The sequence below is a fragment of the Oncorhynchus kisutch genome, linkage group LG15, assembly GCF_002021735.2.
Source record: "Oncorhynchus kisutch isolate 150728-3 linkage group LG15, Okis_V2, whole genome shotgun sequence".
Classification (NCBI taxonomy): domain Eukaryota; kingdom Metazoa; phylum Chordata; class Actinopteri; order Salmoniformes; family Salmonidae; genus Oncorhynchus; species Oncorhynchus kisutch.
The window spans coordinates 3,087,740-3,110,851 of NC_034188.2; the positions used below are offsets into that span (position 1 = coordinate 3,087,740).

At 46.0% G+C, this 23,112-nt stretch overlaps 1 protein-coding gene across 1 annotated transcript in view; it reads right to left on the minus strand.

The window, feature by feature from the left end:
- Window positions 1-13,939, minus strand: part of LOC116353667 (proline-rich extensin-like protein EPR1) — an 86,871-nt gene extending 72,932 nt beyond the window's left edge. The window contains exon 1 of the mRNA XM_031791327.1: window positions 12,800-13,939. Coding sequence (XP_031647187.1) covers window positions 12,800-13,939 — 1,140 coding nt within the window. The remainder of the gene's footprint in view (window positions 1-12,799) is intronic.
- Between the last annotated feature and the right edge of the window lie 9,173 nt (window positions 13,940-23,112).

Sequence of the window (23,112 nt, forward strand, 5' to 3'; positions counted from 1 at the left end):
AGGGGGAGACAGGAACACAGTCACAACACCATGGTAGTGGAGGGAGGGAGGGGGAGACAGGAACACAGTCACAACACCATGGTAGTGGAGGGAGGGGGAGACAGGAACACAGTCACTACACCATGGTAGTGGAGGGAGGGGCTAGGGGAGACAGGAACACAGTCACAACACCATGGTAGTGGAGGGAGGGGGAGACAGGAACACAGTCACCACACCATGGTAGTGGAGGGAGGGGCTGGGGGAGACAGGAACACAGTCACAACACCATGGTAGTGGAGGGAGGGGGAGACAGGAACACAGTCACTACACCATGGTAGTGGAGGGAGGGAGGGGGAGACAGGAACACAGTCACAACACCATGGTAGTGGAGGGAGGGGGAGACAGGAACACAGTCACAACACCATGGTAGTGCAGGGAGGGGCTGGGAGGGGGAGACAGGAACACAGTCACAACACCATGGTAGTGGAGGGAGGGGGAGACAGGAACACAGTCACTACACCATGGTAGTGGAGGGAGGGAGGGGGAGACAGGAACACAGTCACAACACCATGGTAGTGGAGGGAGGGGCTGGGGGAGACAGGAACACAGTCACAACACCATGGTAGTGGAGGGAGGGGGAGACAGGAACACAGTCACTACACCATGGTAGTGGAGGGAGGGAGGGGGAGACAGGAACACAGTCACAACACCATGGTAGTGGAGGGAGGGGCTAGGGGAGACAGGAACACAGTCACAACACCATGGTAGTGGAGGGAGGGGGAGACAGGAACACAGTCACAACACCATGGTAGTGGAGGGAGGGAGGGGGAGACAGGAACACAGTCACAACACCATGGTAGTGGAGGGAGGGGGAGACAGGAACACAGTCACAACACCATGGTAGTGGAGGGAGGGTCTGTGCTGGGGGTGATGGGAACACACAGGACAGGTCGTTTGTGCATCAAATGGCACCCTAATCCCTATTTACTTCTGACCAGAATCCATAGGCACTATGTAGGGAATAGGGTCCCATTTGGGATGCATCCTTTGTTTGCAGATTGTCCCGCTGTAGTATGTTGAATGTGAATAAAATCTAGAGGGGAAATCAAGGTCAGGTTCACAGCTCATGTGGTAAAGGAGACGGAACTTTGAGGTCACTGAAGAGATGACATTGATTCATTAAAAAGAGATGAAGAGACCTACTCAGTGAGGCAAAAGTCTCTCCAGATATGAGATATGATGAGGAATCTTCAGTCAACATGGTAACAGTCTTGACACAGTTTAATGCACAGCAGAGATCAACTATCTTCCCCCTCTCCGCTTCTCTCTTGCAGCGAGGGCTCTAGCCGGTCAATGAATCAAGCTCAAAGACTGATATGATTTGTAAGCAAAGCAGAAGACGTAGCTTCCTATTGTTGTCTGAGATGTTTGGAATATGGCCTGGATAGCTCTGAGTGATTAACCTACAGAGAGAAACCATGCATCACTGCTCTAGCACACTATAAAAAATAGTTCAATTAGCCCAAACATCCATGCATTAAAACATATTGAATTAGCCTGAACATACGGGGAGAGATGGGGGACGGGGAGAGGAGAGGGGGAGGAGAAGGGGAGAGAGGGTAGAGAGGGCGAGAGAAAGAGATGGGGGAAGGGGAGAGGAGAGGGGGAGGAGAAGGGGAGAGAGGGTAGAGAGGGCGAGAGAAGAAGATGGGGGACGGGGAGAGGAGAGGGGGAGGAGAAGGGGAGAGAGGGTAGAGAGGGCAAGAGAAGGAGATGGGGGAAGGGGAGAGGAGAGGGGGAGGAGAAGGGGAGAGAGGGTAGAGAGGGCGAGAGAAAGAGATGGGGGACGGGGAGAGGAGAGGGGGAGGAGAAGGGGAGAGAGGGTAGAGAGGGGCGAGAGAAGGAGATGGGGGACGGGGAGAGGAGAGGGGGAGGAGAAGGGGAGAGAGGGTAGAGAGGGCGAGAGAAAGAGATGGGGGAAGGGGAGAGGAGAGGGGGAGGAGAAGGGGAGAGAGGGTAGAGAGGGCGAGAGAAAGAGATGGGGGAAGGGGAGAGGGGAGGAGAAGGGGAGAGAGGGTAGAGAGGGCGAGAGAAGGAGATGGGGGACGGGGAGAGGAGAGGGGGAGGAGAAGGGGAGAGAGGGTAGAGAGGGCGAGAGAAGGAGATGGGGGACGGGGAGAGGAGAGGGGGAGGAGAAGGGGAGAGAGGGTAGAGAGGGCGAGAGAAAGAGATGGGGGAAGGGTAGAGGGGGAGGAGAAGGGGAGAGAGGGTAGAGAGGGTAGAGAGGGTGAGAGAAGGAGATGGGGGAAGGGGAGAGGAGAGGGGGAGGAGAAGGGGAGAGAGGGTAGAGAGGGCGAGAGAAAGAGATGGGGGAAGGGGAGAGGAGAGGGGGAGGAGAAGGGGAGAGAGGGTAGAGAGGGTGAGAGGGTGAGAGAAAGAGATGGGGGACGGGGAGAGGAGAGGGGGAGGAGAAGGGGAGAGAGGGTAGAGAGGGCGAGAGAAGGAGATGGGGGAAGGGGAGAGGAGAGGGGGAGGAGAAGGGGAGAGAGGGTAGAGAGGGCGAGAGAAGGAGATGGGGGAAGGGGAGAGGAGAGGGGGAGGAGAAGGGGAGAGAGGGTAGAGAGGGCGAGAGAAAGAGATGGGGGAAGGGGAGAGGAGAGGGGGAGGAGAAGGGGAGAGAGGGTAGAGAGGGTGAGAGAAGGAGATGGGGGAGGGAAGGTAGAGAAAGGGGAGGCAGGGAGAGAGAGGGGGAGGAAGGGGAGGCAGTGAGAGAGAGGGGGAGGAAGGGGAGGCAGTGAGAGAGAGGGGGAGGAAGGGGAGGCAGTGAGAGAGAGGGGGAGGAAGGGGAGGCAGTGAGAGAGAGGGGGAGGAAGGGGAGGCAGTGAGAGAGAGGGGGAGGAAGGGGAGGCAGTGAGAGAGAGGGGGAGGAAGGGGAGGCAGTGAGAGATAATAATTTGAGGGCAGGGAAGCAGTTCTGAGATGAAAACAGGTGTGCCACACGCTATCATGTCCTGAGGGAAACAGGTGTGCCACACGCTATCATGTCCTGAGGGAAACAGGTGTGCCACACGCTATCATGTCCTGAGGAAAACAGGTGTGCCACACGCTATCATGTCCTGAGGGAAACAGGTGTGCCACATGCTAATGCTATCATGTCCTGAGGGAAACAGGTGTGCCACACGCTATCATGTCCTGAGGGAAACAGGTGTGCCACACGCTATCATGTCCTGAGGGAAACAGGTGTGCCACACGCTATCATGTCCTGAGGGAAACAGGTGTGCCACACGCTATCATGTCCTGAGGGAAACAGGTGTGCCACACGCTATCATGTCCTGAGGGAAACAGCTGTGCCACACGCTATCATGTCCTGAGGAAAACAGGGACGTTGATGTTCTCTAAGAGGAACCATTGTTGGTGATGACTGCATCTTTTCCCAGGTTCTCTTTTTAATTAAGTGACAGATAAATTGTTCTGAGCAGGTTATGTCTCAGACTCTCACACAGGAACACATGGTAGGGGAGAGGGTTGGATTCAGCCATTCAGGCAGTGTGGAGAGAAAAGACATGGAGCTAAAACACTAGTTCCAATACTAATACTAACCATAGTAACATCACTAACCACACTAACCATACTAACCATACTAACCATAGTAACATCACTAACCACACTAACCATACTAACCATACTAACCATAGTAACATCACTAACCACACTAACCATACTAACCATACTAACCATAGTAACATCACTAACCACACTAACCATACTAACCATACTAACCATTCTAGCCATAGTAACATCACTAACCACACTAACCATACTAACCATAGTAACATCACTAACCACACTAACCATACTAACCATACTAACCATAGTAACATCACTAACCACACTAACCATACTAACCATACTAACCATAGTAACATCACTAACCACACTAACCATACTAACCATAGTAACATCACTAACCACACTAACCATACTAACCATACTAACCATAGTAACATCACTGACCACACTAACCACACTAACCATACTAACCATAGTAACATCACTAACCACACTAACCATACTAACCATAGTAACATCACTAACCACACTAACCATACTAACCATACTAACCATAGTAACATCACTAACCACACTAACCATACTAACCATACTAACATCACTAACCACACTAACCATACTAACCATAGTAACATAACTAACCACACTAACCATACTAACCATAGTAACATCACTAACCACACTAACCATACTAACCATACTAACCATAGTAACATCACTAACCACACTAACCATACTAACCATAGTAACATCACTAACCACACTAACCATACTAACCATACTAACCATAGTAACATCACTAACCACACTAACCATACTAACCATAGTAACATCACTAACCACACTAACCATACTAACCATACTAACCATAGTAACATCACTAACCACACTAACCATACTAACCATAGTAACATCACTAACCACACTAACCATACTAACCATACTAACCATAGTAACATCACTAACCACACTAACCATAGTAACATCACTAACCATACTAACCATACTAACCATAGTAACATCACTAACCACACTAACCATACTAACCATACTAACCATAGTAACATCACTAACCACACTAACCATACTAACCATACTAACCATAGTAACATCACTAACCACACTAACCATACTAACCATACTAACCATAGTAACATCACTGACCACACTAACCACACTAACCATACTAACCATAGTAACATCACTAACCACACTAACCATACTAACCATAGTAACATCACTAACCACACTAACCATACTAACCATAGTAACATAACTAACCACACTAACCATACTAACCATAGTAACATCACTAACCACACTAACCATACTAACCATACTAACCATAGTAACATCACTAACCACACTAACCATACTAACCATAGTAACATCACTAACCACACTAACCATACTAACCATACTAACCATAGTAACATCACTAACCACACTAACCATACTAACCATAGTAACATCACTAACCACACTAACCATACTAACCATACTAACCATAGTAACATCACTAACCACACTAACCATAGTAACATCACTAACCACACTAACCATACTAACCATACCAACCATAGTAACATCACTAACCACACTAACCATAGTAACATCACTAACCATACTAACCATACTAACCATACTAACCATAGTAACATCACTAACCACACTAACCATACTAACCACACTAACCATAGTAACATCACTAACCATACTTACCATACTAACCATACTAACCATAGTAACATCACTAACCACACTAACCATAGTAACATCACTAACCACACTAACCATACTAACCATAGTAACATCACTAACCACACTAACCATACTAACATCACTAACCACACTAACCACACTAACCATACTAACCATAGTAACATCACTAACCACACTAACCATACTAACCATACTAACCATAGTAACATCACTAACCACACTAACCACACTAACCATACTAACCATAGTAACATCACTAACCACACTAACCATACTGACCATAGTAACATCACTAACCACACTAACCATACTAACCATAGTAACATCACTAACCACACTAACCATACTAACCATACTAACCATAGTAACATCACTAACCACACTAACCATACTAACCATAGTAACATCACTAACCATACTAACCACACTAACCATACTAACCATACAAACCGTAGTAACATCACTAACCATACTAACCATACTAACCATACTAACCATAGTAACATCACTAACCACACTAACCATACTAACCATAGTAACATCACTAACCACACTAACCATACTAACCATACTAACCATAGTAACATCACTAACCATACAAACCATACTAACCATACTAACCATACTAACCATAGTAACATCACTGACCACACTAACCATACTAACATCACTAACCACACTAACCACACTAACCATACTAACCATACTAACCATAGTAACATCACTAACCATACTAACCATACGGACATCACTAACCACACTAACCATACTAACCCTACTAACCTCACTAACATCACTAACCATACTAACCATACTAACCATACGAACATCACTAACCACACTAACCATACTAACCCTACTAACCTCACTAACATCACTAACCATACTAACCATGCTAACCATAGTAACATCACTAACCACACTAACCATACTAACATCACTAACCACACTAACCATACTAACCATACTAACCATACTAACATCACTAACCACACTAACCATACTAACCATACTAACCATACTAACCATACTGACCATACTGACCATACTAAGCTCACTAACCATACTAACCATACTAACCACACTAACCATACTAACCATACTCACCTCACTAACCATACTAGCCTCACTAACCATACTAGCCTCACTAACCTCACTAACCATACTAACGTCACTAACCATACTAACCTCACTAACCTCACTAACCATACTAACCATACTAACCTCACCAACCATACTAACCTCACTAGCCTCACTAACCTCACTAACCATGCTAACCTCACTAACCAAAATAACCACACTAATCTCACTAACCAAACTAACAACACTAACCATACTAACCATACTAACCTCACTAACCATACTAACCTCACTAAGCATACTAACCTCACTAACCTCACTAACCATACTAAGCTCACTAACCATACTGACCTCACTAACCTACTAACCATACTAACCTCACTAACAATACTAAACTCATTAAACTCACTAACCATACTAACTCACTAACCTCACTAACCATACTAGTCTAACTAACAATACTAACCATACTAACCTCAGTAACCTCACTAACCATACTAACCTCACTAACCTCCGTAACCATACTAATCTCACTAACCATACTAAACTCACTAACCATACTAACCTCACTAACCATACCAACTCACTAACCTCACTAACCATTCTAACCTCACTAACCTCACTAACCATACAAACCTCACTAACCTCACTAACCATACTAATCTCACTAACCTCACTAACCATACTAACCTCACTAACCTCACTAACCATACTAATCTCACTAACCATAATAACCATACTAACCTCACTAACCATACTAACCTCACTAACCATACTAACCATACTAACCTCACTAACCATACTAACCTCACTAACCTCACTAACCTCACTAACCGTACTAACCTCAATAACCGCACTAACCATACTAACCTCACTAACCATACTAACCTCACTAACCATACTAACCTCACTAACCATACTAACCTCGCTAACCTCACTAACCATACTAACCATACTAACCTCACTAACCATACTAACCTCACTAACCATACCAACTCACTAACCTCACTAACCATACTAACCTCAATAACATCACTAACCATACTAACCTCACTAACAATACTAACCTCACTAACCTCACTAACCATACTAACCTCACTAAGCATACTAACCTCGCTAACCTCACTAACCATACTAACCTCACTAGCCTCACTAACCATACTAACCTCAATAACCTCACTAACCATACTAACCTCACTAACCATACTAAGCTCACGAACCACACTAACCATACTAACCTCACTAACCATACTAACCATACTAACCATACTAAGCATACTAAGCATACTAACCTCACTAACCATACTAACCTCACTAACCTCACTAACCTACTAACCATACTAACCATACTAACCTCACTAACCATACTAACCTCATTAAACTCACTAACCATACTAACCTCACAAACCATACTAACCTCACTAACCTCACTAACCATACTAAGCTCACTAACCACACTAACCATACTAACCCCACTAACCATATTAACCTCACTAACCATATTAACCTCACTAACCATACTAACCACACTAACCATACTAACCTCACTAACCACACTTACCACACTAACCATACTAACCTCACTAAGCATAGTAACCTCACTAACCTCACCTAGCATACTAACCATACTAACCTCACTAACCATACTAACCTCACTAACCTCACCTAGCATACTAACCTCACTAACCATACTAAGCTCACTAACCATACTAACCTCACTAACCATACTAACCTCACTAACTATACCAACTCACTAACCTCACTAAGCATACTAACCTCACTAACCATACTAACCTCACTAACCATACTAACCTCACTAACCATACTAAGCTCACTAACCATACTAACCATACTAACCATACTAACCATACTAACCTCACTAACCATACTAACCTCACTAACCTCACTAACCATACTAGCCTCACTAACCTCACGAACCATACTAGCCTCTCTAACCATACTAACCTCATTAACCTCACTAACCATACTAACCTCACTAACCTCACTAACCATACTAACCTCACTAATCTCACTAGCCATACTAACCTCGCTAACCTTACTAACCATACTAACCTCTCTAGCCTCACTATCCTCACTAACCTCACTAACCATACTAACCTCACTAACCATACTAACTTCACTAACCTTACTAACCATACTAACCTCTCTAACCATACTACCCTCACTAACCTCACTAACCATACTAACCTCACTAACCTCACTAACCATACTAACCTCACTAACCATACCAACTCACTGACCATACCAACTTGTACCTCTGGAGAATGAAATTAGAGTCCATTTTCCCTGACAGTATGCAGCAGGCAAACACACACATATATACAGAGCACATACAGAGCACACACACAATGCACACACAGAACACACACAGAGCACACACAGAGCACACACAGAACACACACATAGCACATACAGAGCACACACAGAGCACACACAGAGCACACACACAGTTCACACACAGAGCACACACACAGTGCGCACACACACACACACACAGTGCGCACACACACAGTGCACACACACACAGTGCACACACACGCATACACAGAGCACACTGTGCACACATACCAACTCACTGACCATACCAACTTGTACCTCTGGAGAATGAAATGAGAGTCCATTTTCCCTGACAGTATGCAGCAGGCAAACACACACATATACACAGAGCACATACAGAGCACACACAGAACACACACAGAGCACATACAGAGCACACACAGAACACACACAGTGCACATACAGAGCACACACACACACAGTGCACACACACACAGAGCACACACACACACAGTGCACACACACACAGAGCACACACACACACAGTCCACACACACACAGAGCACACACACACAGAGCACCATGCTCCATGAGCGAAACGCTCTGAATTTACAAACGGACAATCTGACAACCCTCTGGATTTATGAATGCCCAGGGTGCTCTCTGGCACTCCAGATCAAATATTTAGAACATACGTAAATATAGAACACATGTAAAATGGAACACATGTAAAATAGAACACATGTAAAATAGTGTGTGTATGGGTGTGTGTGTGTGTATGGGTTGGGTTTTGTTGCTCCTGTATTTTGGTTACAGTGGGTTTGGGTTTTGTTGTCCGGTATTTTGGTAACAGTGGGTTGGGGTTTTGTTGCTCCTGTGTTTTGATAACAGTGGGTTGGGGTTTTGTTGTCCGTTATTTTGGTAACAGTGGGTTTGGGTTTTGTTGCTCCTGTGTTTTGGAAACAGTGGGTTTGGGTTTTGTTGCTCCTGTGTTTTGGTAACAGTGGGTTTGGGTTTTTGCTGTCTGGTATCTTGGTAACAGTGGGTTTGGGTTTTGTTGCTCCTGTGTTTTGGTACCAGTGGGTTGGGGTTTTGTTGTGCCTGTGTTTTGGTAACTGTGGGTTGGGGTTTTGTTGCTCCTGTGTTTTGGTAACAGTGGGTTTGGGGTTTGTTGCTCCTGTGTATTGGTAACAGTGGGTTTGGGTTTTCGCTGTCTGGTATCTTGGTAACAGTGGGTTGGGGTTTTGTTGCTCCTGTATTTTGGTAACAGTCGGTTTGGGTTTTGTTGTGCCTGTATTTTGGTAACAGTGGGTTTGGGGTTTTGTTGTCCGATATTTTGGTAACAGTGGGTTTGGGGTTTTGTTGTCCAGTATCTTGGTAACAGTGGGTTTGGGGTTTTGTTGTCTGGTATTTTGGTAACAGTGGGTTGGGGTTTTTGCTGTCTGGTATTTTGGTAACAGTGGGTTTGGGGTTTTGTTGCTCCTGTGTTTTGGTAACAGTGGGTTGGGGTTTTGTTGCGCCTGTATTTTGGTAACAGTGGGTTTGGGGTTTTGTTGCTCCTGTATTTTGGTAACAGTGGGTTTGGGGTTTTGTTGCTCCTGTATTTTGGTAACAGTGGGTTTGGGGTTTTGTTGTCCGGTATTTTGGTAACAGTGGGTTTGGGGTTTGTTGCTCCTGTGTTTTGGTAACAGTGGGTTTGGGGTTTTGTTGCTCCAGTGTTTTGGTAACAGTGGGTTTGGGTTTTGTTGCTCCTGTGTTTTGGTAACAGTGGGTTTGGGGTTTGTTGTGCCTGTGTTTTGGTAACAGTGGGTTGGGGTTTTGTTGCTCCTGTGTTTTGGTAACAGTGGGTTTGGGGTTTGTTGTGCCTGTGTTTTGGTAACAGTGGGTTGGGGTTTTGTTGCTCCAGTGTTTTGGTAACAGTGGGTTTGGGGTTTGTTGTGCCTGTGTTTTGGTAACAGTGGGTTGGGGTTTTGTTGCTCCTGTGTTTTGGTAACAGTGGGTTTGGGGTTTTGTTGCTCCTGTGTTTTGGTAACAGTGGGTTTGGGGTTTTGTTGTGCCTGTGTTTTGGTAACAGTGGGTTTGGAGTTTGTTGTGCCTGTGTTTTGGTAACAGTGGGTTTGGGGTTTGTTGTGCCTGTGTTTTTGGTAACAGTGGGTTTGGGGTTTGTTGTGCCTGTGTTTTGGTAACAGTGGGTTTGGGGTTTGTTGTGCCTGTGTTTTGGTAACAGTGGGGTTGGGGTTTGTTGTGCCTGTGTTTTGGTAACAGTGGGTTTGGGGTTTGTTGTGCCTGTGTTTTGGTAACAGTGGGTTTGGGGTTTGTTGTGCCTGTGTTTTGGTAACAGTGGGTTTGGGGTTTGTTGTGCCTGTGTTTTGGTAACAGTGGGTTTGGGGTTTGTTGTGCCTGTGTTTTGGTAACAGTGGGTTTGGGGTTTGTTGTGCCTGTGTTTTGGTAACAGTGGGTTTGGGGTTTGTTGTGCCTGTGTTTTGGTAACAGTGGGTTTGGGGTTTGTTGTGCCTGTGTTTTGGTAACAGTGGGTTTGGGGTTTGTTGTGCCTGTGTTTTGGTAACAGTGGGTTTGGGGTTTGTTGTGCCTGTGTTTTGGTAACAGTGGGTTTGGGGTTTGTTGTGCCTGTGTTTTGGTAACAGTGGGTTTGGGGTTTGTTGTGCCTGTGTTTTGGTAACAGTGGGTGTGGGGTTTGTTGTGCCTGTGTTTTGGTAACAGTGGGTTTGGGGTTTGTTGTGCCTGTGTTTTGGTAACAGTGGGTTTGGGGTTTGTTGTGCCTGTGTTTTGGTAACAGTGGGTTTGGGGTTTGTTGTGCCTGTGTTTTGGTAACAGTGGGTTTGGGGTTTGTTGTGCCTGTGTTTTGGGCTTCAGCCATGTTTGTCCCTGTTACTGTGCTTGAGGACATTAAAGCGTTTTTTTCCCTTCTACCTTCTGCTCTCTGTGTCTGACTCCACACCCATCACTATCCCGACGTTACAGAGAGATGGATGTAAACATTTGTTCTACCTTCCGAGTAAATGATTATAGAATAGAGAGAGAGTGTATTAGTAGTCATTAGTCTGACCACCAGAGCTGTTATGATAGGAGGATTTCGTTGTGTAGATATTTCTGCTGATATCATTTAGGAGACACCATCTGTCATCACCATTGAGAGGGAGATGTACTGTTGTTGCTGTGTGTGTGTGCTCTGTGTGTGCTCTGTGTGTGTGCTCTGTGTGTGCTCTGTGTGTGCACTGTGTGTATGTGTGTGTTTGCGTGCACTGGCGTGCTGCATACTGTCAGGGAAAATGGACTCTCATTTCATTCTCCAGAGGTACAAGTTAGTCACCAGTCCTCATCCTCACATAACAGCTTTCAGCTTCCACTCCCCCAGCAGAGCTAAATGGGTCCCAAAGGAACACACTCTCTCTCTCTCTCACTCTCTCTCTCTCACTCTCTCTCTCTCTCTCTCTCTCTCTCTCTCTCTCTCTCTCTCTCTCTCTCATTGCTATTTATTTCAGAACAGTTTTCCTCCTATTTTATTGTGTATGTTCCACCATCCCCACCCTGACCTGTTGGTTGCTGGTGAGGACATGTCTTGTCATTCTGCTAGTGGATGGTGCATTGGGGTTGATGGTGCATTGGGGTTGATGGTGCATTGGGGTTTGATGGTGCATTGGGGTTGATGGTGCATTGGGGTTGATGGTGCATTGGGGTTGATGGTGCATTGGGGTTGATGGTGCTTTGGGGTTGATGGTGCATTGGGGTTGATGGTGCATTGGGGTTGATGGTGCATTGGGGTTGATGGTGCATTGGGGCTGATGGTGCATTGGGGTTGATGGTGCATTGGGGTTGATGGTGCATTGGGGTTGATGGTGCATTGGGGTTGATGGTGCTTTGGGGTTGATGGTGCATTGGGGTTGATGGTGCATTGGGGTTGATGGTGCATTGGGGTTGATGGTGCATTGGGGCTGATGGTGCATTGGGGTTGATGGTACATTGGGGTTGATGGTGCATTGGGGTTGATGGTGCATTGGGGTTGATGGTGCATTGGGGTTGATGGTGCTTTGGGGTTGATGGTGCATTGGGGTTGATGGTGCATTGGGGTTGATGGTGCATTGGGGTTGATGGTGCATTGGGGCTGATGGTGCATTGGGGTTGATGGTACATTGGGGTTGATGGTGCATTGGGGCTGATGGTGCATTGGGGCTGATGGTGCATTGGGGCTGATGGTGCATTGGGGTTGATGGTGCATTGGGGTTGATGGTGCATTGGGGCTGATGGTGCATTGGGGTTGATGGTGCATTGGGGTTGATGGTGCATTGGGGTTGATGGTGCATTGGGGTTGATAGTGCATTGGGGTTGATGGTGCATTGGGGTTGATGGTGCATTGGGGTTGATGGTGCATTGGGGTTGATGGTGCTTTGGGGTTGATGGTGCTTTGGGGTTGATGGTGCTTTGGGGTTGATGGTGCATTGGGGTTGATGGTGCATTGGGGTTGATGGTGCATTGGGGTTGATGGTGCATTGGGGCTGATGGTGCATTGGGGTTGATGGTGCATTGGGGTTGATGGTGCATTGGGGTTGATGGTGCATTGGGTTGATGGTGCTTTGGGGTTGATGGTGCATTGGGGTTGATGGTGCATTGGGGTTGATGGTGCATTGGGGTTGATGTGCATTGGGGCTGATGGTGCATTGGGGTTGATGGTGCATTGGGGTTGATGGTGCATTGGGGTTGATGGTGCTTTGGGGTTGATGGTGCATTGGGGTTGATGGTGCATTGGGTTGATGGTGCATTGGGGTTGATGGTGCATTGGGGTTGATGGTGCATTGGGGTTTATGGTGCATTGGGGTTGATGGTGCATTGGGGCTGATGGTGCATTGTGGCTGACGGTGCATTGGGGTTGATGGTGCATGGGGTTGATGGTGCATTGGGGCTGATGGTGCATTGGGGCTGATGGTGCATTGGGGTTGATGGTGCATTGGGGTTGATGGTGCTTTGGGGTTGATGGTGCATTGGGGTTGATGTGCATTGGGGTTGATGGTGCATTGGGGTTGATGGTGCATTGGGGCTGATGGTGCATTGGGGTTGATGGTGCATTGGGGTTGATGGTGCATTGGGGGCTGATGGTGCATTGGGGGTTGATGGTGCAATTGGGGCTGATGGTGCATTGGGGTTGATGGTGGCATTGGGGCTGATGGTGCATTGGGGTTGATGGTGCATTGGGGTTGATGGTGCATTGGGGTTGATGGTGCATTGGGGCTGATGGTGCATTGGGGTTGATGGTGCATTGGGGTTGATGGTGCATCGGGGTTGATGGTGAATTGGGGTTGATGGTGCATTGGGGTTGATGGTGCATTGGGGTTGATGGTGCATTGGGGTTGATGGTGCATTGGGGTTGATGGTGCATTGGGGCTGATGGTGCATTGGGGTTGATGGTGCATTGGGGTTGATGGTGCATTGGGGCTGATGGTGCATTGGGGTTGATGGTGCATTGGGGTTCCTGTTGATAAAGAATGGAAGTCTTTTATTCTATTATTTTACGTAGTTTTTCTTTTATTTCTTGGGGAGGTGGCTGTGGGTCTCGGATGGTTGAGCGACAGCTATTGTGGAACTGTGCGGGAGATCGTGGAGGGTTCGCATCCCCGGTTTGTTTGCCTTGTGGGAGATCTGTCGACGTGCCCTTGAGCAGGGTGTTGACCCTTGATGCTTCTGTGTGTCGCTCTGAATGGGAGTCAGTTCTATGACTGGTGTGGTGTAGTTGTTAAGCGGATTCACTGCAAGTATAGTGTGTGTCTGAAACAGTCCAGCCCATATCTGTTCTGCAATAACTAATGCAGTCTGATACAGTCCAGACATCAGTAACCTGTACAGTCCAGACATCAGTAACCTGTACAGTCCAGACATCAGTAACCTGTACAGTCCAGACATCAGTAACCTGTACAGTCCAGACATCAGTCCAGACATCAGTAACCTGTACAGTCCAGACATCAGTAACCTGTACAGTCCAGACATCAGTAACCTGTACAGTCCAGACATCAGTAACCTGTACAGTCCAGACATCAGTAACCTATACAGTCCAGACATCAGTCCAGACATCAGTAACCTGTACAGTCCAGACATCAGTAACCTGTACAGTCCAGACATCAGTAACCTATACAGTCCAGACATCAGTCCAGACATCAGTACCCTGTACAGTCCAGACATCAGTAACCTGTACAGTCCAGACATCAGTAACCTGTACAGTCCAGACATCAGTAACTTGTACAGTCCAGACATCAGTAACCTGTACAGTCCAGACATCAGTAACCTGTACAGTCCAGACATCAGTAACCTGTACAGTCCAGACATCAGTAACCTGTACAGTCCAGACATCAGTAACCTATACAGTCCAGACATCAGTCCAGACATCAGTAACCTGTACAGTCCAGACATCAGTAACCTGTACAGTCCAGACATCAGTAACCTATACAGTCCAGACATCAGTCCAGACATCAGTACCCTGTACAGTCCAGACATCAGTAACCTGTACAGTCCAGACATCAGTAACCTGTACAGTCCAGACATCAGTAACTTGTACAGTCCAGACATCAGTAAGCTATAAATCAAATCAAATCAAATGTATTTATATAGCCCTTCGTACATCAGCTGATATCTCAAAGTGCTGTACAGAAACCCAGCCTAAAACCCCAAACAGCAAGCAATGCAAGTGTAGAAGCATGGTGGCTAGGAAAAACTCCCTAGAAAGGCCAAAACCTAGGAAGAAACCTAGAGAGGAACCAGGCTATGTGGGGTGGCCAGTCCTCTTCTGGCTGTGCCGGGTGGAGATTATAACAGAACATGGCCAAGATGTTCAAATGTTCATAAATGACCAGCATGTTCGAATACAGTCCAGACATCAGTAACCTGTACAGTCCAGACATCAGTAACATGTATAGTCCAGACATCAGTCCAGACATCAGTAACCTGTACAGTCCATACATCAGTAACCTGTACAGTCCAGACATCAGTCCAGACATCAGTAATCTGTACAGTCCAGACATCAGTAACCTGTACAGTCCAGACATCAGTAACCTGTACAGTCCAGACATCAGTAACTTGTACAGTCCAGACATCAGTAACCTGTACAGTCCAGACATCAGTAACCTGTACAGTCCAGACATCAGTGACCTGTACAGTCCAGACATCAGTAACCTGTACAGTCCAGACATCAGTCCAGACATCAGTAATCTGTACAGTCCAGACATCAGTAACCTGTACAGTCCAGACATCAGTAACCTGTACAGTCCAGACATCAGTAACTTGTACAGTCCAGACATCAGTAACCTGTACAGTCCAGACATCAGTAACCTGTACAGTCCAGACATCAGTAACCTGTACAGTCCAGACATCAGTAACCTATAAATCAAATCAAATCAAATCAAATGTATTCATAGAGCCCTTCGTACATCAGCTGATATCTCAAAGTGCTGTACAGAAACCCAGCCTAAAACCCCAAACAGCAAGCAATGCAGGTGTAGAAGCACGGTGGCTAGGAAAAACTCCCTAGAAAGGCCAAAACCTAGGAAGAAACCTAGAGAGGAACCAGGCTAAGTGGGGTGGCCAGTCCTCTTCTGGCTGTGCCGGGTGGAGATTATAACAGAACATGGCCAAGATATTCAAATGTTCATAAATGACCAGCATGTTCGAATACAGTCCAGACATCAGTAACCTGTACAGTCCAGACATCAGTCCAGACATCAGTAACCTGTACAGTCCAGACATCAGTAACCTGTACAGTCCAGACATCAGTAATCTGTACAGTCCAGACATCAGTAACCTGTACAGTCCAGACATCAGTCCAGACATCAGTAACCTGTACAGTCTAGACATCAGTCCAGGCATCAGTAACCTGTACAGTCCAGACATCAGTAACCTGTACAGTCCAGACATCAGTAACCTGTACAGTCCAGACATCAGTAACCTGTACAGTCCAGACATCAGTCCAGACATAAGTCCAGACATCAGTAACCTGTACAGTTTAGACATCAGTCCAAGCATCAGTCCAGACATCAGTAACCTGTACAGTCCAGACATCAGTCCAGACATCAGTAACCTGTACAGTCCAGACATCAGTCCAGACATCAGTAACCTGTACAGTCCAGACATCAGTAACCTGTACAGTCCAGACATCAGTAACCTGTACAGTCCAGACATCAGTAATCTGTACAGTCCAGACATCAGTAACCTATACAGTCCAGACATCAGTAACATGTACAGTCCAGACATCAGTAACCTGTACAGTCCAGACATCAGTAACCTGTACAGTCCAGACATCAGTAACATGTACAGTCCAGACATCAGTAACCTGTACAGTCCAGACATCAGTAACCTGTACAGTCCAGACATCTGTAACCTGTACAGTGCAGACATCAGTAACCTGTACAGTCCAGACATCAGTAACCTATACAATCCAGACATCAGTCCAGACATCAGTAACATGTACAGTCCAGACATCAGTAACCTGTACAGTCCAGACATCAGTAACCTGTACTGTCCAGACATCTGTAACCTGTACAGTCCAGACATCAGTAACCTGTACAGTCCAGACATCAGTAACCTGTACAGTCCAAACATCAGTAACCTGTACAGTCCAGACATCTGTAACCTGTACAGTCCAGACATCAGTAACCTGTACAGTCCAGACATCAGTAACCTGTACAGTCCAGACATCAGTAACATGTACAGTCCAGACATCAGTAACCTGTACAGTCCAGACATCAGTAACCTGTACAGTCCAGACATCAGTAACCTGTACAGTCCAGACATCAGTCCAGACATCAGTAACCTGTACAGTCTAGACATCAGTCCAGACATCAGTCCAGACATCAGTAACCTGTACAGTCTAGACATCAGTCCAGACATCAGTCCAGACATCAGTAACCTGTACAGTCTAGACATCAGTCCAGACATCAGTAACCTGTACAGTCTAGACATCAGTCCAGACATCAGTCCAGACATCAGTAACCTGTACCGTCTAGACATCAGTCCAGATATCAGTAACCTGTACAGTCTAGACATCAGTCCAGACATCAGTAACCTGTACAGTCCAGACATCAGTCCAGACATCAGTAACCTGTACAGTCTAGACATCAGTCCAGACATCAGTAACCTGTACAGTCTAGACATCAGTCCAGACATCAGTCCAGACATCCGTCCAGACATCAGTAACCTGTACAGTCTAGACATCAGTCCAGACATCAGTCCAGACATCCGTCCAGACATCAGTAACCTGTACAGTCTAGGCATCAGTCCAGACATCAGTCCAGACATCAGTAACCTGTACAGTCCAGACATCAGTCCAGACATCAGTAACCTGTACAGTCCAGACATCCGTCCAGACATCAGTAACATATGTTAATCATCCCAGTCCAGCCAACAGTCATCCCAAAAGTGACCGCCACATACCAGACAGTCCAAACAAATTCAAAGCGTGATTTAGACTATGGTGACATCATCTATCCAAACACAACCAATATCTTACTTTGTGAATTAGATGACATTATAATACATCATTGGACAATGTATAAATCACTAAATGGTCTGTCACTCCCAAACAGAAGACAACTGCATTATATATATGTATATATATATATTTTTATTTTATTTTTTTTATTTTTTATACATCAACTTAAAATGTCCCTGTGTACGTTAAGTAACAGATGACTTTACAAGACTCCCAGTACTCCTTTCGACAACAGCAGCAAATACTAATTCCGAGGGTACCTCACGAGGCTAGAGTAAGATCTTTGAGAAACACAGAGGCCAGACTCACTGGAATAATTTACCTATAGAACTCAGGCCATTAGAAGCACACAGCGATTTTAGTATTAAACGGTTTGAGTTTCCCATGTGAAGATATTTGAAAATAATGTATGTACAGCAACAAATGTACACAGTGTAAAGTAACCCAAAGTCATAACAGTAGCATTAATATTCACAAGTGTAGAAAAACGAAATATTCAAATACTCTTTGATTAACGGATGTTGAAGTGCTTTAAGTTGAGGGGTCGGGCTGTGCACGCAGGGGTCGGGCTGTGCACGCAGGGGTCGGGCTGTGCACGCAGGGGTCGGGCTGTGCACGCAGGGGTCGGGCTGTGCACGCAGGGGTCGGGCTGTGCACGCAGGGGTCGGGCTGTGCACGCAGGGGTCGTAGACCGTTACACATGTATTATAGGTACTTCGTTGTGTTAGTTGTATTGGTAGTTGTATTGGTAGTTGTATTGGTAGTTGTATTGGTAGTTGTATTGGTAGTTGTATTGGTAGTTGTATTGGTAGTTGTATTGGTAGTTGTATTGGTAGTTGTATTGGTAGTTGTATTAGTAGTTTTAGCAGTAGTTTTAGCAGTAGTTTTATTAGTAGTTTTAGCAGTAGTTTTATTAGTAGTTTTAGAAGTAGTTTTAGCAGTAGTTTTAGCAGTAGCTTTAGCAGTAGTTTCAGCAGTAGTTTCATTAGTTATATTAGTAGTTGTAGCAGTAGTTTCATTAGTTATATTAGTAGTTGTAGCGGAAGTTGTGTTAGTTATATTAGTAGTTGTAGCAGTGGTAGTGTTAGTTATATTAGTAGTTGTAGCAGTAGTTGTGTCAGTTATATTAGTAGTTGTAGCGGAAGTTGTGTTAGTTATATTAGTAGTTGTAGCAGTAGTTGTGTTAGTTATATTAATAGTTGTAGCGGAAGTTGTGTTAGTTATATTAGTAGTTGTAGCAGTAGTTGTGTTAGTTATATTAGTAGTTGTAGCAGTAGTAGTGTTAGTTAAATTAGTAGTTGTATCAATAGTTTTATTAGTCATTTTAGCAACTCCTCCTGTTACGTTACAGTAACGTCTGAGACCACTAGAGCCCTACTCCTCCTGTTACGTTACAGTAACGTCTGAGACCACTAGAGCCCTACTCCTCCTGTTATGTTACAGTAACGTCTGAGACCACTAGAGCCCTACTCCTCCTGTTATGTTACAGTAACGTCTGAGACCACTAGAGCCCTACTCCTCCTGTTATGTTACAGTAACGTCTGAGACCAATAGAGCCCTACTCCTCCTGTTACGTTACAGTAACGTCTGAGACCAGTAGAGCCCTACTCCTCCTGTTATGTTACAGTAACGTCTGAGACCAGTAGAGGCCTACTCCTCCTGTTACGTTACAGTAACGTCTGAGACCAGTGGAGCCCTACTCCTCCTGTTACGTTACCGTAACGTCTGAGACCACTAGAGCCCTACTCCTCCTGTTACGTTACGGTAACGTTTGAGACCAGTAGAGCCCTACTCCTCCTGTTACGTTACGGTAACATCTGAGACCACTAGAGGCCTACTCCTCCTGTTATGTTACAGTAACGTCTGAGACCAGTAGAGCCCTACTCCTCCTGTTACGTTACGGTAACGTCTGAGACCAGTAGAGCCCTACTCCTCCTGTTACGTTACGGTAACGTCTGAGACCACTAGAGGCCTACTCCTCCTGTTATGTTACAGTAACGTCTGAGACCAGTAGAGCCCTACTCCTCCTGTTACGTTACGGTAACGTCTGAGACCAGTGGAGCCCTACTCCTCCTGTTACGTTACAGTAACATCTGAGACCACTAGAGGCCTACTCCTCCTGTTATGTTACAGTAACGTCTGAGACCAGTAGAGCCCTACTCCTCCTGTTACGTTACAGTAACATCTGAGACCAGTAGAGCCCTACTCCTCCTGTTACGTTACAGTAACATCTGAGACCACTAGAGGCCTACTCCTCCTGTTATGTTACAGTAACATCTGAGACCAGTAGAGCCCTACTCCTCCTGTTACGTTACAGTAACATCTGAGACCAGTAGAGCCCTACTCCCCCTGTTACGTTACAGTAACATCTGAGACCAGTAGAGCCCTACTCCCCCTGTTACGTTACAGTAACATCTGAGACCAGTAGAGCCCTACTCCTCCTGTTACTTTAGAAGGAGCTACAGCTTAGTAGTGTTCTCATCTTTCTGTCTGGTCATGTAATTACAGGCCAATATCCTGGATGGTGATTTAACCTTTCTTTCTCAAAATGGAACCCTATTCCTTATAGTCCTCTACCTTTGACTGGTGCCTTGATCAGGGCCCATACGGCTCTGGTCAAAAGTAGTGCACTACATAGGTAATGGGTTGTAATTTAGGCTGTATCCGTAGAGTCTGGGTTAGTGAACTCAAGGTTACCTTGCCAGGCTGCATGTCAATGGAGGCAGTGTCCTGGTAGGACGAAAGCAATTCAGAATGTTATTACCATTCAAATTAGAACATATAGAGGACCCCGCCTCTCTGATTGGTGAAATAATGGTAGTCATTTGTCTAGCTCTCAGAGACCTTTCATATCCCATTCATGTGTTATTAGACCCACATGCATCATCATCACACTGTCATTAAAAAGAAAAAATCTAATTGATTCTGAGAAGAAAAAAAGCAATGGCCCAGGTAGAAGTGGAGGGTGGTGGTGTAGGGTGTGTCTGAAACAGCACCTTATTCACTATATAGTGCGCTACTTTGACCATAGATAAGGAATAGGGTGACATTTTGTACAACGCCTATTGTCATTTATCAGAGCTCTGGCCTTTTCTGATGATGACTTTTCTTTTATTATTGGTCTTCGTGTGCAGACAGATGTACGGAGGCCCGGAAGGGACATACATCCTTATCAGACATCAGCGCTAACAGCAGCTAATGGCAGCTAACGGCTAGGACCTGCTGCATAACAATGACTAAAGCATATTACACCACCTGTGATTAAAGCCAGGTGAGTCTGGGGGGGAGACATGTTCTCTCAAGTTTTATTCAAAACACATCCAGTGTTGCTAGCTGATTGACAGGTGGTCGAAGATGGAAGACTGATGATGATGGCACTGTAGTCTTGTGGCACTGTAGTCTTGTGGCACTGTAGTCTTGTGGCACTGTAGTCTAGTGGCACTGTAGTCTTGTGGCACTGTAGTCTAGTGGCACTGTAGTCTAGTGGCACTGTAGTCTAGTGGCACTGTAGTCTTGTGGCACTGTAGTCTTGTGGCACTGTAGTCTAGTGGCACTGTAGTCTTGTGGCACTGTAGTCTTGTGGCACTGTAGTCTAGTGGCACTGTAGTCTTGTGGCACTGTAGTCTTGTGGCACTGTAGTCTAGTGGCACTGTAGTCTAGTGGCACTGTAGTCTTGTGGCACTGTAGTCTAGTGGCACTGTAGTCTAGTGGCACTGTAGTCTAGTGGCACTGTAGTCTTGTGGCACTGTAGTCTTGTGGCACTGTAGTCTAGTGGCACTGTAGTCTAGTGGCACTGTAGACTAGTGGCACTGTAGTCTAGTGGCACTGTAGTCTTGTGGCACTGTAGTCTAGTGGCACTGTAGACTAGTGGCACTGTAGTCTAGTGGCACTGTAGTCTTGTGGCACTGTAGTCTAGTGGCACTGTAGTCTTGTGGCACTGTAGTCTAGTGGCACTGTAGTCTAGTGGCACTGTAGTCTAGTGGCACTGTAGTCTAGTGGCACTGTAGTCTTGTGGCACTGTAGACTAGTGGCACTGTAGTCTAGTGGCACTGTAGTCTTGTGGCACTGTAGTCTAGTGGCACTGTAGTCTTGTGGCACTGTAGTCTTGTGGCACTGTAGTCTAGTGGCACTGTAGTCTAGTGGCACTGTAGTCTTGTGGCACTGTAGTCTAGTGGCACTGTAGTCTAGTGGCACTGTAGTCTAGTGGCACTGTAGTCTTGTGGCACTGTAGTCTAGTGGTACTGTAGTCTTGTGGCACTGTAGTCTAGTGGCACTGTAGTCTAGTGGCACTGTAGTCTAGTGGCACTGTAGTCTAGTGGCACTGTAGTCTTGTGGCACTGTAGTCTTGTGGCACTGTAGTCTAGTGGCACTGTAGTCTTGTGGCACTGTAGTCCACTGTAGTCCACTGTAGTCTAGTGGCACTGTAGTCTAGTGGCACTGTAGTCTAGTGGCACTGTAGTCTTGTGGCACTGTAGTCTAGTGGCACTGTAGTCTTGTGGCACTGTAGTCTAGTGGCACTGTAGACTAGTGGCACTGTAGTCTAGTGGCACTGTAGTCTAGTGGCACTGTAGTCTAGTGGCACTGTAGTCTTGTGGCACTGTAGTCTAGTGGCACTGTAGTCTAGTGGCACTGTAGTCTTGTGGCACTGTAGTCTTGTGGCACTGTAGTCTGTGGCACTGTAGTCTAGTGGCACTGTAGTCTAGTGGCCACTGTAGTCTGTGGCACTGTAGTCTAGTGGCACTGTAGTCTAGTGGCACTGTAGTCTAGTGGCACTGTAGTCTTGTGGCACTGTAGTCTTGTGGCACTGTAGTCTAGTGGCACTGTAGTCTAGTGGCACTGTAGACTAGTGGCACTGTAGTCTAGTGGCACTGTAGTCTTGTGGCACTGTAGTCTAGTGGCACTGTAGACTAGTGGCACTGTAGTCTAGTGGCACTGTAGTCTTGTGGCACTGTAGTCTAGTGGCACTGTAGTCTTGT